At 35.6% G+C, this 12,385-nt stretch overlaps 1 protein-coding gene and 1 pseudogene across 2 annotated transcripts; both read right to left on the bottom strand.

The window, feature by feature from the left end:
- Window positions 1–224: 224 nt before the first annotated feature.
- Window positions 225–4,770, bottom strand: LOC148619276 (uncharacterized; annotated as a pseudogene). The gene is made up of 3 exons (XR_015921346.1): window positions 4,697–4,770; window positions 1,662–3,991; window positions 225–1,436 (listed from the first exon to the last, which is right to left on the bottom strand). The product of XR_015921346.1 is annotated as an uncharacterized LOC148619276 (transcript).
- Window positions 4,771–10,981: 6,211 nt separating this feature from the next.
- LOC148619275 (carboxylesterase 4A-like) lies at window positions 10,982–12,113 on the bottom strand. The gene is made up of 2 exons (XM_088577029.1): window positions 11,521–12,113; window positions 10,982–11,171 (listed from the first exon to the last, which is right to left on the bottom strand). The coding sequence occupies exons 1-2, from the start codon at window positions 12,111–12,113 to the stop codon at window positions 10,982–10,984; spliced, it is 783 nt and encodes a 260-aa protein (XP_088433155.1).
- Window positions 12,114–12,385: the final 272 nt, after the last annotated feature.

Genomic DNA, 12,385 nt, shown 5'->3' with positions numbered 1-12,385 from the left:
TTAAGTTATGGGCAATAAAACTTCACATGATCTCCCTACTGCTTAAAAAAATCGTCTAAAATTAATGAAAATAGAAACCTTCTTCCCAAAACTCAAAAAGAAAGAAAAAAATACCGAAAACACGGACCGTATATATTGTCCCTGCCTAAAACAAAATTAATTCTATCTCAATTTAATCAACATTTTACACAAAAATATTCCGAATTATTCCCCTTTGTCCAAATTTAAAACAAATTCTTCAGTGCGGAATAATTTGCTTTATCCCTGTATTTCATTTCATAATTCTCAGCATGCCCTGTCGATTTCGCGAGATTCATTCGATGCCACTACCCCAGCATCAACAAGAGTATTCACACGACTATAATACTCTGCACTGGCTTTCCCAAACCAACCTATATGATTCATAGCTTGATCAACACTACCAGCAGAGTCTGACAAGGCCATTTTTACTGCACACGTAGAACGGAAACTATGTGGGGTTTCACCCTCATAAATGCCCTGAGTTGATAAGTAATACAGCAGCCTCTCATACATTACTGAGTAACTAACAGCCTGGTCAAGAACTTTACCCCCTTTCGTTCTTATTCTGAACAGGTATCCAGTGGACAGATCAACTCCATATGATTTTCAAAACTGTACATAGTAAATCAATCCCATTTACTGGACAGATTTCAAGACCATCACATTTCTTTATCACAAATGTATTGTTTTTCCCCTTTTCACCTCTTAGAGTCTTCCCAAACGTATGTCGGAAAACAATGCCAGACTCATCATTCAAAAGTTCAACTTCTTGTGCAACAACAATCGAAAGATCGCTAGCACGATCCCCTGCAAAAAAAACTGCAATTTAAACCATGCTTGATCTCTATAGAGAATAAATTTCTCTTTGGCTGATAAATTACTCAAAGATTCCCTATGAATAAAGGAAACCATAGCCTTAAATTTTGTTAAAAATATTGGCTTAGCTTGTTTTGGTAATATGTGTGCCTTTGTCTGTTCTTCTTGTATAAGTTTTAAATCATCCTTTATTAATGGAGCCGATGTCGGATTTCCAGACTGAGATAATATATCCCAGGTTCTACTTAAACCTGCCTCCTAAAATATTGCTTTAAGCTGCACAATAATATTTTCAACAGTTCCAGATGACAATCGTCTTGGACAGATACAGTCAAATTTACCTTCCTGTCCTAGATATTTACGCTGTACATTGTGAACAATTGTCTTCCCAAATTTATCTTTCCAGATCAAAACATTTCTGACATCAATTGGAGTACAAGACAGCAAAATTTTATCAGATTGCCTAAGAAATTGTTCAAACACATCATGAAGGCTATTTTTCCTTTTCGACGACTTAGAGTACACTGTTCTCTCACCCAACTCTCTAACTCGTCCTTGTATTGCCTGCCAATCTATGTCTTGAATGGACGTTCGACAGCCTACAAATTAGAACACATCTCGATTTTACAATTATTTACTATCATTTATAAAATTTACATAAAAGAAATCCTAAATGCGCGCAACGGTCATTTCAAACTCATTATCAGACACAAAACCTTTCTTACTGGGAACTTTGATAACTCTTTTTGACCTTTACACCCAATGTAAACCGAGTCTACAGAACAACGTTCCAACTTCGGCCACCAAATTGGCAGTGGAATTACTTCTGGAACAACAAACGTTCAAGAAACACGTTGCTCCTGTAGAAAGCACAGCACGGGAAATATCAGTACAAAAGAAGGGTATACATAATTGTTCAACTCGCTTCTCAAGTCTTGGGCAAATATATTCACACCAGAAGAATCCGGAGTCAATAACCGCCATGTTATCGGTCCTAACGTCAATCAAAGAATCCTTCATAGACAATATGGCCTTTAGAATGGCATTGGCTTCTTTAACATGAATTGGCCTTGAATCTCCGCTGTCCCAGTAGTCGCCAAATTCTTGTTTCTGTGCTCCCAAAGTCGCTACAAAACTATATATCCTGAATCATCTGTAGAAAGTTCAATATGTTTATGCAACTCTGGTCTCCATTTGCAACAGCCAGGCCAATCATCTAAAAACCGCCAATATTGAAGTTCCATATAAAGGGCACTGGAAACCTTAACAGACCTACTATTTTTCACTGAATAAGATATTGCTGAATTCACCTCCGAACAAAACAGTTTACACCCTGGAACTGCAAGTGACATTGAAATGCACTTTCCACAGAACCTCTGAAGGGTCCTTAAATCTATTTCCTCACACTGAAGCATAAATTCCCTCAATTCAGAAAATTCTGTCTTTTTGTCTTCATGAAGTAAAAAAGCCTGTCTATTTGAGTCAATAAAAAATCCTAAAAATTTCTTGCCACTAGAAGGTTCCAATGAACATTTTTTAATGACAGAGTATACCCAAGTCTTGTCAGTAATTCTAGCAAATTATACGCTAATTTCCTACCCTCAACAAGGTTTTCTTCACTCAATTCTGTGTTCACCTTTGTAACAGCAAAACGGTCATCTATATACAAAGTGTCAAGCACATCTAAAGTTCTGAGGTAAGACGTTATTCCCATGCCAAATGGACTGATAAATAAAGTAACCATCAATGAATTCTTCCCCACGATTCTTAGAATGTCCTGAAGAGTCTCCAAGTGGAATGGGGAATCCATAAATTCAAAAATGTTTCATCATGACAGAGTCGTGGTTTACTTGGTTCTACAGTAAGTGGCATGATTATTCTTGGTGGCGTAATAATTTAATCGAACCTGAAGCTATCCTCTCACAAAGTTCTTTACCTATAAAGTCAACAAACTGTTTGCAATTATTCGAATTTTGAAAATACTGCTATGGAGGCAAGTCACAATCGTACGCTTTTCCTTTGAAATTACCTCTAAAATGTTTGAAAAAGTCATGGACATTCACTCCATTCTTTATCCAATTCAAAACATTTCCATTTTGACCACATATTTCGTCACTCAATATATCTTGCCAATTAGAAAACTGTTCATGAATTTGTCCACTTACAAAATTGTCAGGGTCACGAAGTGGCAATTCATTAACAATCAAAACCAGTACCATTTAAAAACTTCTTCAGTTCATGGACAGTGAATAGTTGACGAAGGGATTTCTCCTTTAAGTGTTACCCATGCTGGCTTTTCCGGACATGAATTATCTCTTGGTTAAAACCACTTTCCAGTTCCAAATCAGGTAGCCTAACAAACGATGAATTGTAGCTTCCCATTTCCTCGTCATTTGGCTGTATTGAAATAACGGGCATAATGCAATTTAACTCAAAATAAACCGGCTTGTGTACACCAAGAAGAAATTCCTTCGCCTACAATTCACGTGGTAATCCACTAGGGCTTCAGTGTCCCTCGAATTGTCGAGAAACTTCATTAAGGAGTACGAGCTTCAGATTTTCAAAAAATTTTCGATAGCTATTTCCCGCCAAAAATTCAAAATTAAAATTTATAAATGTACCTCAAATATTTCTTCAAAGATCTAAAATACCAATTTAAGCAAGTTTTAGTTATTAGATATCACCAAATTTTACTATTTGCCCGTTTTCGTTCTCTGATGCTAAGAAAAACTCTCAAATGAATACATTTTAATTATTATTTACCCGAGACTCGTACTTCCTTAAATATACATGTAATGGTGTGTAAACTACTGCTTAAGGTGTAATTCAAAGACCAAACGACCATGACTCTTTCCAAACAGAAATTATATACTACAAATCATTTAGTATAACTTTTCACATTCTCCATATGCCTTCATCTACATTATTGTCTCTGCCGGCCAACATCAACAGTTCCCCCAAGTTCTTCCCCTGTGATATTATTAACATGGTCAGCCACCTCATCCAAACTTAACGTCTGCGTCTTCGTCTCCTTTGCAATTCGTGCAAATTCTTTCTAAGACCTCGGCTTTCCCGTCCTAATCCTTTTTATTACTGGCAAAATATTTATATCTTTCAATGAATGACGCTTCTTTAATACCATCGGCAACACCATCTGAAATTCAATACAAAACTGGTTTTAATCAATGTTTACACGTAGTAGTCGGTATTTAAATCTTTAACTGTTAAAGTGTCCGTGCTTTCTAATTATCCCGATACGGTCAGTAAACAAACATTGATACCTTCTTAAAGTAATTAAACTGACTTAGATAATAAGAAAAATTGAACAATTCAAAAAATAATAAAATAATAAATTTAGTTAAAAAAAGGAATGCATGTCATTAAACAACCCTTGACTCTTGAGCCCGACGAAATTCTGTCATAATAATAGGAAAATAACTGAATCAATTACAAAATTGTCATTCTATCAATCATTCGCAATAACCGAAATCAGAATATCCAAAATCAGATCTCCATCCACTTTTTTAGTATTTAATAATTTATCAAGGCTGCATGGAGAAATGAAAACCGCGAAATTCACGATGCAATTTTAATTTCCTCCAATAAAACATTCTGCCCCAAATCTAGGGCCCCTCTAAATATTGTATCTGACCCTCTTTAGTCTTTCTCTGTACATTCTCAATTCGACCCTCTTGGTCTAAAATCTCATGTCTAACCCTCTTGGTCTAAATTCTCATTTCTGACCCTCTTGGACTAAATTCTCATTTCTGACCCCGTTGGTTTATAAAATCATGCTTGACCACCAAGGTCTAAAATAAAATAAAATAAAATAAAATATTTAAAAAAAATCAACATCTACCTTTTACCGCTCTAACCTCAAGCACGTCCGACCTTGAATGTTGAAAGAATGTGAATAGGTCACATGTACTTCCGCCAAAGCTATTATCCAATGAGGATCGGTATGTCATTCCGGGTCATCATTTATACGAGTACAGGTTTACAATGCCTATTTAAAAAACAACTCTCCACATCTAAAATTCTGATTCAATTGTTTACCATTACAATGGAAGTGTTAAATGGGGACAAAACAACAAACCTTACTAAGCAAAACAGCATATATTCACGTAAAAGCTTGAGAAATTTGTGGATAAAAACGACTTTTAAAATTGATGTAAGCATAATGGAAATGATCCTATTAAGGTATCGAAATTAGTATATTGTAGACTGTTTGCCTGGTGCGTAAAATTGCCTTACAGCGCACAAACTTAATTAAAAATTTGTATTAGGATCAAATCGGAAATGCAAAAAGGCAGGACGATGAAGTATACCTAAAAAAATCCAAGATAAATAATAATTATTGATTATAATACAAAAAAGGTGGGATATAGAGGTAGGATACAAGTGGTAGTAAAATTAAGATCTGTTTGAAAAAAAGTCCCAGCTAGGCTTGATTAAAAAAATAAAATGTCCGGAAAAATATTATACTGAAAACAATCCAGTACACAAAATTTGACCCTTGCGCAAAAAGTCAGAGTAACCCTGTCCAACTCGACCAAGTACTTGCATTGGCTTAAATTTATGAACAAGATCTCTATTTAAATCATCTACACCCAATCTACAGCCTCGATTACTAAATAGATGCCCAAAGAAATCTTTTTTTGTACATTTTAATATGTTAAAGTATGTTTCTGAAGATGTTTCTGGTGTAATCTTTGTTTATGTCTTATGGATTCACCTGGTGATATTCTTAGGATTAGAAGCAAATTTCTAATACATCAAAATCTTACCTCGGGACAATTATGGTCATAATGGAACCATGAAGTTTGGACAGCTAAAGAAAATTGGTGTAAACCACAACCTCAATTTAAAATTCCAGCACCAAGTCAGAAAGAAGTGGCTATAAATCCAGTTTATCAGAGATTCCAATAAATAGTGTTGATAATGAGTTCGTGAATTTTGTTATTACCTTTATTTTGAACTTACGGACCATATGTTACAGATTTTATTTGACAATAGGTGCGTAAATCGGTTCAATTGGTGAATTGATCAATGAATTTTCTCTTATGAAAATTCGTACATGTGTATACAAGTAAATGAGAAAATGAATTTTCATAGACTGTACATATGAGATGTATTTGTAATAAGACTTTAGACTATTTCATCGGTCGCGGTCTCCTGAGTGCCTCATCACACAAATAATACGACGTTCCCGATCAACACTGATCCATCTATTGCGCCTTATGTTCAGCGAGCCACATAAGGATGGGTCATCATCGGTGCTGTGTGCATAGGAAACAAGCGTGTCGACGAAGATGTGAACTCTAAGAAGACACATATCAATCGGGGGGTTCTTTGCTTAAACCGAGCTCAAATACGTTCAAGGTTGGTGAATTTCTTACAGTTTGCAATTATTTTGACAATTACGACTACAACGAAGTGCCTATGGGAGACCACATTTTCAATCGTACAATATACGATGACAAAACAGGAAAGTCTGTGGAAGACAAATTGTTTCTTGATGTTATGCACAAGGAGTTTCTGAGGACGAAAAAAGAACTGAAGTGCACTCCTGCCTTTTAAGCCGAACAGGGACCTTTTGCCGAACAATTACGCTTTGGCACGGCGACGAGTCTAGTCTCTGTACAAGAATCTTCAGAAGAACCCTGAAAAACTAGAACATTTTAATGTCTTCATGCAAGGCCTTCTAGATGATAATCATGCGGTAGTAGCGAACGATTTTGAGCGAGATACAGAAGATTTGTTCCTACCTGTATTTGGTGTCTATCACCAGAAGAATGTTGGGAAATACGACGTGTATTTTTTCATCGGCTAAATTTGGGAACGTGTCCATAAACAAAGTGTTACTGCAAGGACCGGAGATAAACAATTCTCTCATATGGACCCTAATGCGATTCAGCAAGAATTGTGTCGCAGCTTTGATAACAGCCCATCGTCCGCAGTGGCAATCTACGGTCTTAGGAAGTGCGTTGTGCCCGCCGAACTAGACATTCAGAAATTTGTTAATAGACATTTTACGTCGATAATTTCCACTGACTACCCCGACGAAATGGTCAATGGAAGTATCAATTTACACAAGATATTGTCGATATTGAACAGTGTGTATGACCTATAGGACTTGTAGCGCCAGTCACACAGTCAAACATGAATGGGAATTATGGAGAAACTTAATGACTTGACAATTCAACGAATGTGTTTATCGACATCACTTAGTCAGATCAGCACTGAAGAGATTCACGTTTTTGCTGACGCCGCTCCGAGAAAGCTAAAGCGGCCGTTTCGTACTTAAGGATTGATTATGATGATGGATATTAAGATGTAGGATTTGGTAAAGCCACAATTTCCCCGCAACATGGCCACATAATCCCAAGGCTAAAGCTGTGCGCGGCAGTCTTAGTTGTAGAGACTGCAGGGGTAGTGCTGGAAAAAATTGATCACCCTATTGGCTATGCTAGATACCATAACAAACACAAGGATGCTCTTGGGTTCATTTTCAATGAGACCTGTCGATTTCACGCATACGTTAAGAATAGAGTATGTCAACGGTTCAATCAATACGGCATGTGCAAGCATGAAATCGATATAGGCGCAGGAATTGATTCAAGCTGTTGGATTACTGAAACAACAAAGTTCTTGGATAGTTAACACATCATAAGTGACAATGAGGACTATGCGTCTTTAGTATTAGCCTTTTTTTTTTTTACAAAATTCGTACACGCTAAGATTACGAATCTGGACAATGAAAACTCTTTTTATACTGTGCAACCGTTAGGCAAAGCACAATTTCTTGATCAAAGTAATTCAATGCGAAGCTTATGAAACGATTTTATCATGAACGGACAAAAGAAACCAAAGTAAAGTAGTTTGGTTACTTTGGATCCTCATAACGACAATGAGGGCTTAAATCGCGTGGGAGGACGATTAAACATCGCACACATCGCGTTTAAAGAGAAGAAACCGTTGAATCAACCAAGACAATGTCATGTGACTTGTGTCTTAGTACGACACAATCACGTTCAGGCCAAGCATCAAGGAAGAAACTTCAGCGAGGAAGCCCTGCATTCAACTTCCAATTGATCGTTAGCATGAAACAATTCGTATCGTCTGTTATTCATCACTGTGTGGTCTATGTCGAAGACTCCGTGGAACCTGGCAACATCAGAAAATGGCAGATCTTCTTTTGGAACGTGTCGACCCTTCCCCTCCGTTTACAAGTGTAGGCTAGGATGTCTTCGGACTACGAAGCATCGTTCACAGAACGACTAATGGTGGTATCGCAAATAATAAAAGCCGGGCTTTCTCATTACCTGCCTATCAACCTGTGCTATCCACATCGAGTTTGTAGAAGAGTTTGTTATCATCCAGTATATTCATCAACGCTCTGATACGTTTCGTAGCAATCAGAGGAAAGGTTACTACATTCAGGTTTAAACCAACTTTGTGGGTGGGACTGACGCTTTCCACATGGAAGCTCTCAAAGTTCTCAATACTATTGTTAAGAACTATCATATAAGCCATATGGATCTTTAATGTTACTTTCGAAAATGTTTGGACGCGATTGTCTAAGGAATACCTGAGCATTCTTCAGTCCAGTGGAAAGTGGAAATCCGAATTACAAAACATCAAGGAAGGAGAAGTGGTTCTAGACAAGTCTACCGTACGTGGCTAATGGGAGTCGTAACGAGAACATTTCCCAACGACGACGACCTAGTGCGTAAAGCTGAAATCCGTGAATGGAAACCAACTTTGTATGTACGTCCCATCACAGAACTCGTACTTCTTGTGTCAGATTACACTCTTGGGTCAATATCAGTGGTCTGCGGCGTATAACACTGTGTTGGTAGTGATATAAACGTTTTATATCAGACGATGAGTGTACCGGAACAATGGTCCGAACTACCCCTGATTTGACATTTCTGATGTCTAAAATTGTTTTTCTATGCTTTGCAAATCTTATAAACGTTTCGTTAAATGCTTTGCAACTAAATTCAATTTGGTCTCATTTTTACGATGTATATTTTACTGTTCGCTTTCCATAGGTAAACATGTAACTTCACCACACTATCTACTGAACTATCATCTACAATGTCTTGACTTCAATAAAGGGAGTAAACTCACTTTTTTTTATGGCAGTACAAAGACTTTTTGGTAAATCGGTTTTGAGACTTCCAAACATTTTTTCAGTCAAATTTTCGAATTTAAGAATCTCGAAATTTCAACTTTGAAAATTGGAAATTTCGAGTTTGACGTTTAATTGAGTTTAATTTTGTTATTTCAAAGAGTAATCAAGGGAACCATGATTCTAGGCAAATCAAAAGACTGTAATCCATCAGGAACAAAGAGTAATCAAGGGAACCAATATTATAGGGCAAATTAAGAGAATGTAATCCATCAGGAACAAAGACGAGACATAAAAAACAAACACAACAAAGAACATATTCCAACTATCAAAAATAATAAAGACGAAATTTTGATATTCCAAAAGTTGAAATTTTGAGTTAAAAGTCGTAATTTTGAGCTTAAATCTAAAATTTCCAGATTTTAAACGTTGAAACCTTGACTTTCAAAAACAAAGTTAGGATGTTCCTAATACGCTTCCGTAGTTAATGCCGAAAGAAAAAGTAAATCAGCAAAATTAATGATATTTTTTTTTCTAATATTCTGGATCTTCCCCTGGACAATGATGTTTTCTATGAACTTGTATTCTGTGAAAAAATATGTCATACCATTGTCCTTTTTATTTAGTCGAAATTTAGAGGAGAGTGACTAAAGAAGGAATCATTTGGATTAGAAAAAAAATCCTTTGAAGTTCTATGACGTATATACGAACTTCCTAAACGGTAGGCTTGTGCGTTGAAATTTAATAAGATATCTGTTTTTTTTTTTTATCGTTAAGTGTTTTCCATTCGGAGGAAATTGTATTACAGTCACTAACCTGGTGCATAGTTAAAATAATGCCGAACAAGTCATCAGATGTAAATATTGTGACAACATGAACATGTATGCACATGCCTCAAAATTCACACTGGACGTTTATGCATTCTTCAATTTATCACGAAATCCTGATTTTCATCCAGTCCTGTCATGAACTTCCGAGTTGCAATATTGTGTTTAGGTTGTAGATTTAATGCATATTTTGAAGTTCAATCATACTAAGATAAATGAAAAAAAAATAAACAAATAAAGATATGATTTTGGAATATACAAAACATATCTCAAAATAGGTTTTCTATGCAAAACAAGTATGGTACTTTCGACATGCGTCTCTGTTCGTAAAACAGCTAAACATGCAACCAATTTTGGGGCTTTTTTGTTGAGTGATTAAATAGTCAACTTTGGCCGGAAAAAGTCATATTCTACCTTTTTTAATTCTATACACGTAATGTAAATGTTACCTTTTTTCCGGTACCTATAATGCACCATTTCATTGAAACTATCTATGAAAGTGTAGTTGACCCCATCTCTAATTTAAGCAAAATAGCAGAAATCTTTGCCGTTAGAATGGTATGATATTCAAAAACTACATTGATTTATTTTCAGTTGACGTATGATATAGCCGTATAATCCTAGGCCCATTCAAGTTCTAAAATATTCTTAGCCATCCGCTGTACTGCATTGTGTATACATTTGAATAAGTAATGATCCTCATTTGATATATCCCATTATGACTTTGCTTCTTGTTTACTCCTCTGATATTTAATATTAGCATTGTCTTCTGCGGTTATTAACATTTTCATAAAACGGTCAGATTCAAATTTCAATAACATTTGTGTAATATTTCAATAATCACTTTATCCTTATTACAGGACAAAAGTGGAATCTAAAGTTTAGTACGTGTACTTGTAAACAACTAATGATAAGAAAGTATTAAGGTTATCAATGTATTGAAACAAAATAAACAAAATAACGTACTACTTGTGTTACTATGGTGGATTTAACCTGCAACTATAGGAATAAATTTATGAATGGGATTGTAACAGTTCTCAGCTTAAAGATTTGATGCCAAAACAGTAAATTCTCTACCATAAACAAATGCCAAGTTTAAGTAGAAAATGATATATCATAAAAGCGTCTTGTAAGTATTGAATAAAGAATAAATAAAACTAAATGATTTTTTTTTTATAATTCAAAAGAATTTGCACGAGGGTTGAATACATGGTGTAGTAGACAGAGGACTATTCATCACACTGTACCAAAAGTCCTTCTTGTCTTTATAAAGGCGGTGCTTGATAGTTTGATTGTGGCCCAACTCTAAATACTTCTTTGCTTCTAGGTTGTACTTCGGCCATTGTGGTAATTCTGCTCCATTTACATTCCTGAAAGATATTCATTATGATTGATCGAATTATCTTTACATTAACATAAAAACATAACATGTGTTTCTAATATTGCTACAAAGGTGTTTGTCAAGACGACTTTTTCTTCTTCGTTACTAATTTTATTTTTATTTCATTAGAACATGATTCATTTTACATTGTTGTTCGAATGGTTCCTATTTGTGTGTGTGTGTGTGTGTGTGTGTGTGTGTGTGTGATTTAGGGGGATGGGAATTTTGATTGATTATATGTTTTTTTTTTTCAAATGCTAATACTTAAGGAGAAAATCAAAGCAAGACTAAAATGTCATGAGTGTATTGATTTTGAAAAATAAAAAAACAGTGCTTACCCCGTATTTGCAAAATTGCTCAAATATTTCACTATTAAATGGGAAAATTTACTATCCTCTTCATTGAATGGTGACACAGATCTCATTGGAAATAAGTAGGGAAGCTCATCGCCATGTTCAGCATCTGTGAACCATGGGTGTGACTGAATAGGGCTAGAAAATACAGACCGTCGTCGGTTTAAGTATTGAAACTGTGTTATATGGTTTTTATCATTGTTTGCATGAATATCAAGACTTTGGACAGCAGGATATATAAAAAAGAAGTCCCAAAGAAAGTTGATAACTTCTTTACCCTGTGTTTTGAGTGATCCATTACCGTTGTAAGCCTGAAAAATCTTATCTCCAATAGCAACATTGTTTCCAAATTTCTCTTCAACAAACGGAGCAATAATATGCTGACGAAAGTAGTCAGCGGTTATGCCATATGATATATTGAATGGTAAATTATCCTTCATCAAGTCAAGTTCACCCAACAAAAGAGATCCTTCGGATGCACAATTACCAATGATAACGTCCAGTGATTGATAAAAGATGTTTCCGGGAGATGTATGGTTACTAGGAATAGCGTGTGGTCTTTCTCCCATGTCAACCATCTTTGCTAGATACCTGCAAATTTTGGAACTTTTCAGACCCAGAAAAAATGGTCAATATACTGCTCTCCAATTATCAAACAGTATCCCCTATCCATATAGAACAATTATCCGATAAATCGGCTCGAAAAATTGTTCTCGCAAACAGAATTTGGTTTTACGCGGGGTTACCGGTACATTGAAATTGTTATATACTGCCATCTATGATTATTGACTCAATACCACCTTTGAGTTTGTTTATAAAAATTCGGTTGCCAAATTTTGTCTTGTGTGTG

Source organism: Perna viridis, chromosome 4, assembly GCF_037379345.1.
Source record: "Perna viridis isolate PV_CMFRI_1.1 ecotype Kerala chromosome 4, ASM3737934v1, whole genome shotgun sequence".
Lineage (NCBI taxonomy): Eukaryota > Metazoa > Mollusca > Bivalvia > Mytilida > Mytilidae > Perna > Perna viridis.
This window is presented reverse-complemented; position numbering and strand designations above follow the sequence as displayed.